This window comes from Hoplias malabaricus, chromosome 4 (assembly GCF_029633855.1).
Source record: "Hoplias malabaricus isolate fHopMal1 chromosome 4, fHopMal1.hap1, whole genome shotgun sequence".
Lineage (NCBI taxonomy): Eukaryota > Metazoa > Chordata > Actinopteri > Characiformes > Erythrinidae > Hoplias > Hoplias malabaricus.
Window position 1 is genome coordinate 33,908,944 of NC_089803.1, and position 16,068 is coordinate 33,925,011.

Sequence of the window (16,068 nt, forward strand, 5' to 3'; positions counted from 1 at the left end):
ATATCTGAGTAATGAACTTAGAGTTCAGCCTCTTTTTTTTGGAATAAATAATATTTTCTCTTAAAATAGATTCATACTCATAATATTAATTCACTGTCTGTAATTGCTCATCCAGTTCAGGGATGTGCCGGGTCTGGAGCCTCAACCAGAATCACAGGCCATACTCATAACATTCATTCATTTATTCATTATCTGTAACCGTTTATCCAGTTCAGGGTCGCGGTGGGTCTAGAGCCTACCTGGAATCATTGGGCGCAAGGTGGGAACACACCCTGGAAGGGACGCCTTGACAGGGCAACACACACACTCACACATTCACACCTACAGACACTTTTATTGAGTTGCCAATCCACCGACCAATGTGTTTTTGGACTGTGGGAGGAAAACTGAACATTCATTCATTCATTATCTGAAACCGCTTATCCAGTTCCTACCTGGTTCCTACCTATCCTACCTGGAATCATTGGGTACAAGGCGGGAATACACCCTGGAGGGGGCGCCAGTCCTTCACAGGGCAACACACACACACACACACACCTACAGGCAATTTTGAGTCACCAATCCACCTACCAACGTTTGTTTTTGGACTGTGGGAGGAAACCGGAGCACCCGGAGGAAACCCATGTGGACATGGGGAGAACACACCAACTCCTCACAATGAAACCCACAAACTCCAGGTCCATGGGGCTGTGTGACTGCGACACTACCTGCTGCACCGCGCCGCCCCATACTCATAACAGTAATATTTTATTTATAAGTACACATTTATACTGTGTTTGACAAAATGTTTCATAAAGTTTTAGAGATGAAAAGCTATTTCAAAAAACACACACACAAAACAAATAACAGGTTGTCATCAATTTACATGAAGATACGCCAATATTAGAGGCAGGACAAGCATTTACAGATAAAAAGTTTTGCAATTTACTTCTATAACTTTGTAAAAAAAAAAAAAAAAGTAATGATTAATACACATTAGTGTGGAAGACTTATACATAAACTGAGTCAAGAGGGAAGGAAAAAATTCAAATGCATAAATTCACTTTTATTCCACTCGGTCACAAAGAACCCTAAGGCAACAACTATGCGACTAAAGGTCTCTCTCACGTTGGCTAATGTTAATGTGCATTAGACCACAATCAGGAGAACACTGAACAAGAGTGTAGTGAATGGCAGATCCCATAGACAAAAACCTATAGATCCCATAGACAAGCCAGAAAACTGACAGAAAAAGGTTTTCTGGACAGATGAGACCAAAATTAAGGATGCACCGATTTTTAATTTTTTGGGCCAATGCAATAACCGATAATTAGCACCTTGGAGTAGCCAATACAGATATTAATAATCAATAATTTTATCTTTTTGTAATTAACGCAAATTCACATTGGATTAAAGCAAAAACCTTTTCATAGGACAAGCCTTTTCTTCAGCATTTGTAAATTTCTGTACTATTTAATTTTACCTTTAAGTTTTTTAGTTGTCGTTCATTTATACTTTTATAAAAGATTTACTGATGGTTCCGCATGAATGATTTCTAGAGGAGCGCCAATTAGTGCAGCACTGGGTTTATTTTGGAAGACGAGGGAGAAAGGAACATAAAGCAGCTCATAGCGAGGGAGAGAGAGTGTTTTTAATCCTTTATCATCGTGTTTCAGTAATAAATTCAGACACTTAATGACTTCATATCTATTTTCATGTGTTTTATAAGAGAAGGGCTCCTGCACTGTGGTGGTTGAGAGTATTTTTCTGGCATTTAACATGCCGTGTGTGTGTTTACACGACTATCTCTGCGTGTGTGTCTGTGCTGAGCATCGGCTAATGTTGGCTAGAATTCCAATATCGGACCTATAACAGTAACTTAAAAAAATCCACATATTGGCAAATAATATATCGGCAGCCAACCTATCGTGCATTACTAATCAAAATATGCACTTTTGGTTTAAATATGAAGCATGTTTGGAGAAAGGAAAATATTGCACTCCAGCATTAGAACCTCATCCCATCTGGTGGTGTTGGTAGTTTGACTTGGGCCTGTTTTGATGTATCTGGGCCACGACCACTTTCTATCATTGATGGAACAATGAAATCTGAATTACACAATCAAATTCTAAAGCAAATGTCAGGTCATCTGTCCGTGAGCTGAATCTCAGGAGAACATGAGTCATACACTAAGCACACAAGTCATGACTGAAGAAAAAAAAAAGTTTTGTAATGGCCATATCAAAATCTCGAACTTATTCAGTAGAAATGTTTTGGAAAGACTTGAGTTGAGCAGTTCATGGGAGGAAACCAACCAATAGTTGTAGTTGCAGTAGACCTCCAGGTCCTTGGAGCGGTGTGACTGTGACACTACCTGCTGCACCTAGTAGCAGCTATTTTTACACAGGGGAATCAAGCGAAATATTGAAAGCAAAAATTCAAGGAAACTCACAGATATTGGATCATTTTCACCAATAAATAAATCACTAATAGTTTCATTTGATTATCTGGGTTCTCTGTGTTTATCTGTATTTTATTCATTGTCTATAACAGCTTATCCGGAATCACTGGGAGCAAGGAAGGAACACATCCTGGAAGGTGCGCCAGTCCTTTACAGGGTGACACACACTCACACCTATGGACACCTCTGAGTAGCCAATCCACCTACCAACGTATGTTTCTATACGTAAAAAGTGGTTGTACATTTTTAATAGCATTTTAACAGAATCACACAACATTAAGAACAGCTGTGTATAGTGCCACTAGGTGTCATCAACCATGTAAAACCACTGGACTTGTGATGCTAAAAACCCTGGTTGTAAGGCTACAGCAATTTTCTATTCATTTTTATGAATTTGCAGTTACAATAGCATTTCAACCACATTTTATACAACACTCAAAACAGCTTTCTATGGTGCAGCAATGTACCAGATATGTACAACCTTTGTATATTTAATGTAATGCTGTAACAACGTTGTATACATTTTTTTCAGAGCTTCTGGATTTTTATTGTAATAGCTATATTTTCCACAATTTTAATTTCCATAGCAATTTAGCTGTATTATGTACAGTAAAATCCAGATGTTGTGCATTATTATAATGCTTAATTGCACAGAACACCACTGATTTCAATGTTGAATTAAAATGTATTGATAGTAAAAAGTGAAAGATAAATAATTTATTAGATGAAAAACAAACTTGTGCCATCAATCTCACTTAGTTGCAGTTTAATAATAAAATATTAACTTTGTACAAAATATACAATATCCATATATGGTAAATGTATATAAAACATCCATTTTATAAAATTCATGAACTGTACAATACTTTCCTATCTTCAAGTGATCTATTGTTAAGTGGCCTCTAACTTGGATTTAGAGCCATTAACTTTTGACTTGTAATTATTACATTTATATTTAAAAAAGTTCCCTTTATTTTAAAAAAGTCTATTAAATTTAACGCCAAACTAACTTTATATTTTTGAGGCTTAAGTTTGCTCTTACAATAAGTTTTGGCAATCAGCTTGAAGTTAATGAGTGGTCCTCCCCATAACTCAAAGCAAACAAAGCATTTTATGAGATATGTCTATAGACATTTGAACATTTGAGGATTTTCATCTAAACCCATCTACTGGAATAATAAAATATGATATGAAGGTAAACAAACACATGGTCTATAAATGCATGAGTTTTAGGTTGTGGGAAATGTGGTCTCCGGGATTAACATGAAAAACATGTCACTTAAACCGTACATGTGAAGTTGTTGCTCACTGTGGGTGTCCCGTCATGACGTCTGGCTACCAGTCCGTTCAAAAGTCGTTAGCGTCGAGGTGACGAATATCGTTAACAAAATTTTACCTTGGTTTGGAACAGCGCACGGTTAAGTGAATGGTTTCGGTTATACTTCTAACCGTTTACCTTGCAGTTTCCCATTAGTGGGAATGGTGGGGCATTCCCATTAGCCGCTAATTGCCCTCACGTTAAGTAGTGGGTTGGACTCTCAGGGTGGAGTCCACTTGGCGTTAGCTATCTACAAGTCTGAGCTGAGTTGGTGTAACATCGTTTAACACGATACTGTGTTTAATGCTTAGCAGGATGTCGTGAACGCACTTGTTAGAGCATTGCTATTAACTGATCAGTTTGGCCTTGGTGTTTGTCGACAGAAATCGGTCCCAGTGTGGAAAGTCGTCCTCTTACCTGTTTTTCTGAGTCAGTGTTCACAGTCTTTCACTGAGCGGAGAGAGAGGTAACGTTAGCATTCATATCTAACGTCAGTGGGCTGTTATTAAACGACAGACTGTTAACTGTTCGCCATATTTGCCTTATCGGAGCACTTATATGAAACCCTGGTTTATATTCTAATATTTGTAAACCAAGTGGAGCTTAGTTTTTGTGGATTTTCATGTTCATGCTTTAGCCTATTTGCTTTAATGTTTAAAAGAGCAGCTAGCTGATAACTGGTTAGTGAGTTTTAATATATTCATGTGTCTTTTGACCCAGAAACACTTTATTGTAATAATTCGTTTTTCTCACTTGTTTGGGGGTTGGCTGTTCAGTAAGAATCGATGTAAAAATGTTAATTGCTGTAACTCTTGTGTTTTATTTTAAGCGAAGACATGGTTACAGCTGTTCAATTCCTGATCTCCAAGCTGCTCTCTCCACTTTGGAGAAGAGTAGAAGAGGAAGAAGATGGATTTTATTGTGGTGGAGGTAAAGTTACAAAACAAGATCCTCACATCTTGAGTTAATCAAGATTGATAGCATTACACTGCTATTTCCCTTTTTAAAAATAAATGCAGCCCCCAGTGGCCTTCACAGAGTAGGTATTGTTTGAATGGCAGCTTGTTTTCAGCCCTGATGTGGTAGTTGTACATGTCTGCAAGAATAGGTAAAATGGACCACATATGAAGAAGTAGAGAATAACAAACTCCCATTGTTTACAGTTTATTGTCTCTAATATTTAAAGTAAAATATTGGTAGATTGGATGAACCACGAGATTGGAAATTGCTGGTTGATGTAGGTTAGAAAAAAAAAGCATGTCCCAGAGTGCACTGTGTTAACTAAACTGAGCCCAGACATGGTGCACTGCCGTGAAAGTAAACTGATAGTTTTTTCATAGAGTTAACAGTTCCATTTGATGATGAAGCATTCAAAAGGAAAAGCTAACGTATGCAGACTTGGCAGCTGAGATCAGGGACAGCACATGTAAGACCCGTGGAGATAGGTGGTAGATTTGTAGCCAAGTCTACTAAGGGCAATAGTGAAGGAGTTATCAGAAACAGCTAAAAGGTCTAGTCAGAGCACAGATTATGTGGGGAAATGCACTGTAGAGGTGCTATTGTGGTTTTTGGTGATGTAGCACATAAAGTTCACATGGAACTGGTGGCACTGAGCATGCTTTAACAGTGCCAGAGGGGCTCGGTACAGCCTTGGTCACCAGGGAGGTCAGTGATGGTTGTTGATGGTAAAAGGTAAGGTAGGACTGTAAAGCTAGCTTGGAGGGTGGTGGGTCTGGGATGCCAGACTTCACTGTTGAGCTTTTCGGAGGTGTCATGGGCTTAATTCAGCAAAACACAGATGAGAGGAGGTGCCTACCTGATGACCTTGTGAAGAGCTAGTGATACAGTGGGTAGTTTGGGTACTCATGGGCTGGGCTCAATGAGAAATCATAGTTGTTAAGGACAGATGGTTGCTGGTTGGATCATAAACGGCCATAGCAACCCTAGTGGGTAAATGTTGCTAGATGTAGTTGGTTGCTGATTGGAACATAAATGGCCACAGCAACCTTAGTGTTGGGGGCGGGGTAGGATTCAACAACCGAAATTTTGTGGCTGCAGTTAGGAAGAGAGTGTGGTGGGCCTTATGTGAATCTCTAATGGATTGGCATAGGATATTTTACATCTTATCTTGTGTATGATTATAATTACTACAACATACTATAAGGTAAATGTGTCCAATAGGGTGCAGAGTAAGCGGACTATAATGGCATTGCTTTGAGTCATCTGCCTATGCCAGGACGACACACACTACCATTATACAAATAATATCTGCTAAAGAGTTGTCATGTGTCTTAAAACGGACAATGAGTGTGGGTCTAGACTAGGTACGTAGACTCTGTCAGTAAACTGGCATGATTGTAAGCTTAAACCATTTATCTGTGTATTGTGGTCTACCTGCAGGTATGAGGGAGATTCGTCAAGTGAGATGTGGTGTTGTGACACAGTTGTGTCAGGATTATGGGCTGATTGATCATTCTGTGTACTTCACAACTGGGGAGGTACTTGGAGGAGTGCCATTGTGTATGGGTGACCCTGTTCACGCACTGGCTGTTCGAGATGGAGCTCATGGAGGGTGGAGAGCACTTAGGGTAAGCAGTCTTTCTGCTGTATCTTTTGTTCTTTTAATTAAAAAAAGGTACAGAATGATTGTTTGGTAATCTAGAAATTCATACATTCAGTGTTGTTGAATAACTTGTTCTAGATGTGCTTCTTATACAACTGGAATATCATAGCAACTGAAAAATATTTGTTTATGAATGAAACCAAATGGTGTTTTGCAGGTTGAGAAACAAGTAGATGCTTGGGAGGGAGGTGGCAGAGACTCACTTGAAGTAGATGCTAATAAGCTCAGGCCTCTGATTGGAACAATAACATCATGTGACAAAGATGGTGGATTTATAAATCAGACCACATATTTTCCTCGATCAGCCCTGTGTGAAGGTTAAACCTCACCATATACTTCATATATATTGTCCAGCAAAATATCTTTAATTTGCAGGTGGTGTAATGGTGTATGATATTAACTGATTTCCAAGTTTAAAGGTGGATTTATGAAAATGTATAATTGTGTTGTAATGTTGCAGTAGACCCAGATTTCTGTCTCTCTCTTAGGCTTTCAGCCCATGAAAGGAGACTGGGTCCAGGCACAGTACTTTATTAGCCCCACAGAATGGAGCAGTCAAGCTTCAACCGTTGCCCCATTACGATACCACCGCATGGACCAAGTTAGTGTGTATATATATCTAACACACATGCGCAAAGCTTTTATTTCATTTGCTATACTGACTATATTGCCCTTTAAAGAGCAGTTTTTTATTTATTTATTTATAATATTGGCAAATGCAAATTATGTCAAATCTGTTTTTATGTAGTAAGTTAGCACAGATTACAACCAAAATGATAATTGCACTCCGAATATGCAGTAATTAACCTGGAATTAATCACCATAAAATGGTACAGAAAGACTAGTTTTGTTGCAGGTATTGATCTGTAGGTGTGTATGTCACCTACAGACTTGTCACCCCCACCCCCCATCTTCTCTCCTGTCTTTCACAGGTTTGTGTGTCAAGTATATTTGGTCATAGTGGAGTTGTAGAGGACAGTGTGTTTTTCTCTCTGGACTCTTTACTGCTCCCTGCTGGATACCAACCCACACCAGGAGATATAGTGAGTGTTGTTGTGGTGGAGAGTAGCCAGTCTTTCTATTGTTGGAGAGCACTCTGCATTGCCCCCATTAAACACAGGCAAGATGTCCTCTCATTCCGTCTGTTGCTCACATATATTGATTGCCAATTATATAATTATTTATTAAATATATTTTTGCTTTTTTATAACTTTATATAACTTTTTTCTATTAAAGCTTAAATGTGTCAGTGCCAGTTTTACCAGAGGCTGAAATCCAGGCCTTGCTGGAGAGTAAGGGAGGACTGATGGTCAGTGAAGAAACCCAGTTTGGATCTCTACTAATGGGACAGACCAAGGAGCTGCTCATTTGGATTCAGTAAGTAATACACCCTAACAGGCACTGTTAATGATTTTATATAACATGCTTATAAGTTAATCACTTAAGGTTACCAATCACTCTTTTGTATTGACTGTATTTTTGCTTCTGTGCAGAAATACAGGCTCAGAGACTCATACCCTGAAATGCTGTGAATTTGCTGGCTGGGACTCAGAGGAGCAGTTTACTCTCAGCCACACACCTTCTCTTGACAAACCCACCATCCCACAAAAATCAAAGAATCAGCTGGCCATTCCTCAGAAAAATCCCTTTAAACCCACCCTCCGTGGCCCTGGCAGGGATCTTGCAGGGAGGCATGGCCTCTATACTCTGCTCGGTCTTTCTTGTGTGAATGTGGAAGAAACGGGAGCGTACCGTGAAACAAATGGTGAGGTAGACATAGACGGATCAAGTGACAATGATGGAGAGAAAATCATTGAGGAAACACCAGCTGTGAGGGCAGTGGAGTGCAACCTGGAGATTATACCTGGAAAGAAGGTGTCCATCATTGTGGGCTGCCAGGCTAAGTGAGTGAAAATGCATTTAAGGTGCAGTAAGAAGCACCAGTGGCAATCATGTCAGTTGAGTTTACAAATGTAATAGTTGACAAAGGCAGTACATAACTTACAACTGGCAACAATTAGGATGCTGATTTGATCCCTCCTGCATTACTTCTCTAGATTTTAAACAGGAGTTCTCTAACCAACAGATGGAGCCAAAGAGCAAGGATTTTCCTGCAGGGGACACATTTATTTGGTCACCTTAAATAGTCTCTATTCATGGCTAATAGAACAGCGTAGTGCAGTTTTTCCTTCCTAGCATAATTTGCATATGGTTTTGGTAGTTGTCATATTTCAAAGCAGAATTGGAGAGATTGGTTTGGATCACAGAGAATGTTAGTGTACAGGTAGTCTCGCATGGCTTGACACTGGAGAGAGAGGACCACCTGCTACTGCAGGAAAAAAAAAATTGAGTGGCACGCAAAAGAACAACACAAGTTTGCTAGTTTGGAATGACGTGTAGGAGGATTCACATCGGGCCTGTGCCAGAGCCCGTACAAAATCATACAGGGAAGTGTGTATAGGTGGAAACGCAGAGAGCCAGCCATAACGCAACTGACACAATCCTGACAGTGAGGCCAGTTTAATGATTTGGGCTCTCCGTATACATGCGGGCGGAGCGTGTGAGGCTGAGACTAGTGTATAAATGAGTTAGTAAATAGTTGGAGTAGCAGAGAATTGAGAAGGTATGTTAATATTTTTTGGAACATGACGAACAGAAAAATAGCATTAAGATTCAAATGATGGGCTGAGTATTGCCCTTTTAAATAAAAGATTAATCCCTTACTGCCCCATCTGCTATGCTGGCTGTGCTGTTCTGTTTCCAGGCTCAGTGTTGTTGGGCAGCAAAAAAAGATGAATAACATTATGTATGTCAGCTGCAGTACAGACTTGCCAAAATCAAAATGTCTAATTGGTTCTCCTCATTCACCCAGATTTAATATCCACATAAATATTTCTTTGCATCTAGAGTGGTTCCCTTTTTTTATTTTTTCTTCACTGATGAAAATGATTATTTGTATTTGGGTTTTTTTTTTTTAGTTCTATAGAAAGTATTGTCAAGTGTAAACGTTGTCTCTAGGAACCTGGGTCACTGTAAGGAGCTGTTGTTGCTCCATTTTTCCTCCTTCACCATTGGCCGGCACTTGGAAGTGTCAGTGAACAGCACAGAGGAGAATTTGCTCAAGCCTAGTGCCCCCTACTGCCCATCATTGCCACCACCTCAACCACAAAAACATGCTCAGGTGGTCACCGTCATTGCTCCTGCACCTCCAGTCAGGTGAGCCTTCCTCATTATGCCCACCAAATGTGTCCACATTACTGTAACAGTGTTAATTTGCTGTCATTTGAAATCCTAAATGTCAGGTAATATTTCTGAGTGCAGTAAGTGATTGCTCATTTTATCCCCAAGAAAGGAAATTACTACCCGAGTTTTGTTTTTTTGTGGTTTTGTTTGATAATGACTGAGTATTTTGGTGGGATATTTTTGGACAGGCTAGCAAGGCGTCAACTTCCTAATTACCTCGGGAACTATCCAGTGCCACAGGCTCTGAGGGAGTGTGTGGAAGCCCAGAATGATGTGCTGGTGGTTCAGCCTGCTCTTGGAGAGGTGAGTGAGTGATCCCTCAGCAGATGAGTGCTGTTTGACAGAATGCGCATATTTACTGATATCAGACAAATGATTAGATTTTAGCTAATTTTTCAAACCAGAATTTGAAGCTGTATGAATTGTGCTGGGAAAGAACAAAACAATTATTACTGCATTTGTGTTCCGATACAACTAAATGTTGTATTCTCATTTATACAGATCAAGATGAATCTGGCCTCACATCATATTTGTACTTGTTCACAATTGTTTGTATTGGTATCATTATCAGGATTACCCACTATTAGCATAAGTATTGAACATCTGCCTATTCCCCCTGTAAGAGAAACCCTCATTTAAAATGTTTCTTATTCCAAGGAGTACAGTACATGGGTATTATCAGTATTAATTGTTATTCACTCTCTTTCTGCTCTTCCTTTTGTAGCCACTGTGTTTGTCTTCCATGTTGAGTCGTTTCTCAGCTTTGCTGTGGCTGGAGGAGCTGCAGGGGGAGAGAGAGCTCAGAGAGTTCAGCATCAGTGGTGCCATACTCAGGAAGGGAGCGGTATACTTGTGCCTTGAGGTGCCTGGGCTCAGTGAAGGAAGGCCAAGCCTTTTCTTGGGTGATGAAGGCCACTGTGCCTTTCTGTCTGCAGTCATATTGTCTAATGAGTTATACGTTTTATGTTAAAATCTTTGTGTTTTTGGCCATTTTCACAGGGGACAGAATTGTTCTGAAGAAGGCATGCAGTGGAGAATTGGTTGTGGAATATATTGGCTATGTCACTGAGGTGTGTTATGTTTATTTTTAATGTTTGCAAATGTGTGTACGTGATGCAAATATGTAGATAGTGCCCTATACATCCAGAGACAATGTGTGGTTGGCAGAATCCTACATGGTTTTACTTTGACACACATTGTGGGTTTTATAATGCAGATCAACGAGGAGGATGTAAGTTTGAGAGTAAACCCTGAGTTTCATAATAGTTACTTGGGGGAGCCACTGGATGTGGAGTTTTCATACAACAGGTACCTCTAATTTCCTAATCATAAAACATTGGAATGTGTATGCTCTTATTAGTGATTTCATAGAATTAAAGGAATATTATATATTTTAATATGGAAAATTATTAAAATGATTTCGGCTTCCACAATCAGGGTGTCCATGAGAAGGTGCCATTGTGCTCTGGAACAGACAAAGCACTTCGGGGAGAATGGTGAGTTAGGATTGGAATGCTGTTTCAACCACTGTTATTATTGCTGTATATTTAATGAGAGTCTTAATCTCCTTTTTCTGGTTTAGTGCTTTTCCCCACAATTTTGCAACTGCAAAGCCCTATATGGACTGGAGAATGGGGATCTGAACAACCACAAAAAGACAATGATGAATCTACCAAACAAGATGGAGAGGTTAAGTAATTTATTTTATTTATTTGTAGGCCACAGGCTACTGTTTTTGTTGGAAAAATGTTTTCCATGTAACTAACATGTGAAGTAGAGGGGAGGGAGTACAAACTGTGACCAAAAATAAATAGACCATGTAAATGTAAAAAATAATAATAAAAACATTGTGGGAACTGTTAAATTATTTATTTTCAGAATTTCACGTGTCAGAAGAAATGTAGTTGATGTAAATGTTTTTGTTAGACTGGAGAAACAGCATGTGGGAATGGGGAAAACCTGTCACCTCTCACTATGGACATGGTGTCTGTGGCTACACAAACCAAAACAGGTTGGACTTTGAAGTGTGTGGTTTATTTACATGTCACGTTTTGTAAGCTACATCTGAACTTATACATTTATGTCTAATGTAACTCTTTCTTCATCTTATTTGCCACTTTATCGATTTCAGGGTTGTAGTGTAGTAACAAACTGTAAAGTATAATTTAACGCTGCAATTCTTCTTAAAGATGCTTTGTCTCATATTTGTCAGATTTGCCTTTGACTGCTAAGCCCATTCCAAGTCCAGGCCAGTTTTTTAACTGTAGTCTTAACCCTGCCCAGAAGGAGGCAGTCAAGCACATTCTCAGTGGAGAATGTCGCCCAACCCCATACGTGCTGTTCGGCCCTCCAGGGACAGGAAAAACAGTCACACTCATTGAGGCCATACTGCAGGTACCCGTCAACTCAGCTCACAGAACCTACTTTAAGCAATCACTGAGTGACTGAAATTAAAATTCTATTGCTTTAGTTTCCATTGCAATAATTAGCCCAGAGCCCATACATTTGCAGGTATACCATCGTGTGCCAGGCAGCCGTATGCTGGTGTGCACTCCCTCCAACAGTGCAGCAGACCTCATCTGTATCCGGCTCCATAACAGTGGATACCTGCATGCTGCCAGCCTAGCACGCGTCAATGCCACCTGCAGGCAGGAGGAGGTACTGCAGTCTATATGAAAATAATTGTTTATTTCTGCGTACACTTTGACAGTTACTGTGAGGCATGCAGTTGTATGTGGTTTATGCAGACTATTTAACAAAACTGGGGTGCTTGAATTTTGTACCCATCAGAGCAATACCTCGTTTTGGACATTCTGGATATCTTTTTGTGTCTTTCTTTCCAACAGTGTCAGACCTCTGCTAATTTGTGGTCATCTGTGTGCTTGTTTCTGCAGTCCATCCCAGATGTGTTGCAGCAGTACTCTCGTGCTGGCGAGGATGTACGACATGCCTGTTTCCACCGTATTGTTGTCAGCACATGCTCCAGTGCCGGCCTGTTTTATCAAATTGGTTTGCGGTGAGAGCTAAAGCATTCAGGATTTAAAGACAGTGTTTTGTTCATCCCAACACTAGCCTGCTTATCCCATCCAGTGAAAGAGACTAACATTGTACTGTGTTTTTACAGCACTAGTCTATTTGTATTTAGTGTAGAGACTACAGGACACTTTATTCAGCTACTCTGCTAATTAACCAGCCCTTCCTCAGTTTTAATTTGGTGTAGAAATGATGAAGCAGCAAGAAAGAATTAAAACAAGCTACACCAGCAACTGTAAATGAAGCTAGTTCAATTGAAACAGCGTTCCAGTGAATGTTGTTTATGATGCAGTTATAATATTTTCTTCTTAGGGTGTGATTTGTATAAATAGCAACACTTTCTACCTCTACCACGGTGATAACGCCAAATGATTTAGAGCTGGTAGCCAAGCAAGAAATCCAATAATTCTACAGGTAGTGTCACAGTCACAGCTCCAGGGACCTGAAGGTAGTGGGTTAGATTCCCGCTTCGGGTGACTGTCTGTGAGGAGTTGGTGTGTTCTCCCCGTGTCTGCGTGGGTTTCCTCCGGGTGCTCCGGTTTCCTCCCACAGTCCAAAAACACACGTTGGTAGGTGGATTGGTGACTCGGGTGTCCATAGGTGTGAGTGTGTTGCCCTGTGAAGGACTGGGGCCCCCTCCAGGGTGTGTTCCTGCCTTACACCCAATGATTCCAGGTAGGCTCTGGTCCCACCGCGACCCTGAACTGGATAAGCGCTTACAGATAATGAATGGTTTGCTAGGTCTCCAATCCACAATAAGGACACAATGGATTTAGTTTGCCTAACTGGTAAATGTGTGCTACTAGTGCTTATTGATTTAGTTTGTCTTTGAATTTTTCTTTATTTTTTTTTTAGTGTTGGCCATTTCACTCATGTCTTTCTGGATGAAGCTGGCCAAGCTACTGAGCCTGAATCCCTCATTCCCCTAGGACTCCTGTCTGAGCGGACAGGCCAGGTTAGACAGCTCATTAAATAATGTAACCTGTCTACCTACTGAGTAGTAACACACAAGTGTTTCACTGTTTACCTTAACTTTCTGAACTAGATGTGGTAGGTATGTTGTAGCATATAGTTTTTTTTTTGTTCTGTAGTATGGCATTCATATTGTCTCTATTAGTTGTTTCTGAGCATGGAAATAATCGAGGACTCATTTACTAAACAGATTAAAAAGTAAAATCCTATAGTTATGCTGAAATCAAATATTTAAACTGTGACCATTGTTTCCTTCTGTGTTAATATAGATAGTCCTGGCTGGAGATCCTAAGCAACTAGGCCCAGTAGTGAAGTCTAAAATAGCTGAAGCGTTTGGATTAGGACTCTCTCTGCTCGAGAGACTAATGGCAAGATCACTGTATTCCTGCAGTGAGAAGGGCTACAACCCATTACTGGTGATGAAAGACATTTTTTAAACTCCTTGTTATTAGTAGTCCCTGCTCTTTTTATGTTAAATAAATTTGCACGTTTTCGTATGTAAGACTGTTTCACATGAGTAAGAGTTTATCTGCATCATTATTAGAATAGAACTGTAGCATATGTGGCACTTCAATTTTTAATACATTTTATTTCCTTTTAACAATTGTACTCTTCTAATATATTCTTCAGGTGACTAAGCTGGTGTATAACTACCGATCTCATGAGGTCTTGCTTTCGCTGCCGTCTCGGCTGTTTTATGGGGGAGAGCTGTGTGTGCGTTCTCAAAGAGCTGTTGTGGACTCTCTTTGCCATTGGAGCCGTCTTCCCACCAAAGGCTTTCCTCTTATCTTCCATGGAATCAGGGTGCTGCTTTGTGTCTCTTATACATTTACCTGAGAATGTATTTTCACTAACAACTTTTGTTAAACTATGCCCTAATATGGATGGTGTTCACCATGGGATGCCTTCAATTAACATCTTTCTCATGTAGTGTCCTACGCTGTTGCTATGGGTTCTTTTCTGTTCTCAACCAGTCTAATATTTGTTTGCCCATAAGATTTACAAGACTGAACAATGCACTATACAGAAGCATTTCCACAGCTGAAAGATCGGTTTCCTTTTGCCTCCTTTTGCTTGCTTTCTCTGCAGAGTACAGAGATGAGAGAGGGCAACAACCCATCTTGGTTTAACCCTGGAGAAGCAGTGCAGGTCATGCTTTACTGCTGTCAGCTGGCCAAAAGACTTTACAACCCCATACCTGCTGCGGACATTGGGATCATTGCCCCTTACAGAAAACAGGTTTCTCAGTCCCTGTTTATATTTGTTTAAATTAATATTCTAATATATATTAAACTTAATATATTTCTTTAATTTGTCCCTACCATGACACTTTCCCCAATATCCTCAGGTGGAGAAGATCAGACTGCTGTTGCACAGGGTTGGGCTTGTGGATATTAAGGTTGGGTCAGTTGAGGAGTTTCAAGGACAAGAGTTCCTGGTTATCATCCTGTCCACGGTAATGTACAGTTCCTTTCACCCTGTCTTGCCCTGGACGGATCTATGAATAGTATAGACTTTTCATTTGCTAACGGCTAATATAATTTGTGCATCAGTGCCAACACAAATGTTTATTTCTGTCTGGAACTATGCTAGCTTCAGGTGCTTTAGATGACATTTAAATCCTCAGGTACGCTCCAATGAGAATCTACCAAGCAATGATCTTCAGAAGGCTCTGGGTTTTCTGTCCAATCCCAAACGCTTCAATGTGGCCCTCACTCGAGCCAAAGCTCTTCTCATCATTATTGGCAACCCCCATGTACTGATTAAGGTATGCCAGTGTTGTGTATATCATGTGATTGAAAATTGCAAAACAGCTGAATTTCATGTCGTTCCTTACTGAAGTTATTTTGAATTTAACTTTTTTGTTTGTTTGTTTCACCTTACCCTTTGTGTAATATACTGCCATTTATATTTTATTTGATAAACATTTTATTTATTTGCTTGTGAATTTATGTCACAGGACCCATGTTTCCATGCCCAGCTGAAGTACACATACGAGAATGGGGCCTTTATTGGCTGTGATCCTCCTGTCTCCCTCAGAGTTGCTCATAGGTTAGTTTGCCCTGCACTGAAATCACCAAAGATTTATATATTCATAAACAAGTTCATTTTTTTTTTTTAATTGAGAGATCTTATTGTGAAAAGTGACTGCTGGATTTGTATTTTTTCCCCACAGAGCTACTGTGAAAAAATAGAGAAACAAGCACAAGTCTGGTCATACGGATTATGTAATCTGTTCCAAGTAAAATAATTACTGTGGCCTTTACATTTATATGACGTGTTCTTTAACGTAAATAAAATCAGACAAAAGAGGAGGAAAACCCTATATTTAAATGTTGCTGTGGTTTATATGTAATAAGGCATGATACCATGAAGGAAAAGTGAAATTGTCTGCATCTGTCTTACCTTTCGCTCTTCTGTTTTCATATATGAAAATTA

General features: G+C 39.8%; 1 protein-coding gene across 1 annotated transcript; it reads left to right on the top strand.

Moving 5' to 3' along the window:
* The first annotated feature begins 3,886 nt into the window (after positions 1-3,886).
* mov10l1 (Mov10 like RNA helicase 1) lies at positions 3,887-16,068 on the top strand. The gene is made up of 27 exons (XM_066669980.1): positions 3,887-4,224; positions 4,588-4,688; positions 6,159-6,346; positions 6,539-6,698; positions 6,870-6,982; positions 7,314-7,501; positions 7,618-7,758; positions 7,875-8,285; positions 9,400-9,597; positions 9,813-9,927; positions 10,349-10,526; positions 10,624-10,694; positions 10,841-10,932; positions 11,062-11,120; positions 11,207-11,313; positions 11,551-11,635; positions 11,837-12,018; positions 12,136-12,282; positions 12,519-12,640; positions 13,513-13,612; positions 13,899-14,045; positions 14,260-14,433; positions 14,719-14,868; positions 14,978-15,085; positions 15,257-15,397; positions 15,590-15,681; positions 15,806-16,068. The coding sequence occupies exons 2-27, from the start codon at positions 4,595-4,597 to the stop codon at positions 15,822-15,824; spliced, it is 3,582 nt and encodes a 1,193-aa protein (XP_066526077.1). The 5' UTR covers positions 3,887-4,224; positions 4,588-4,594; the 3' UTR covers positions 15,825-16,068.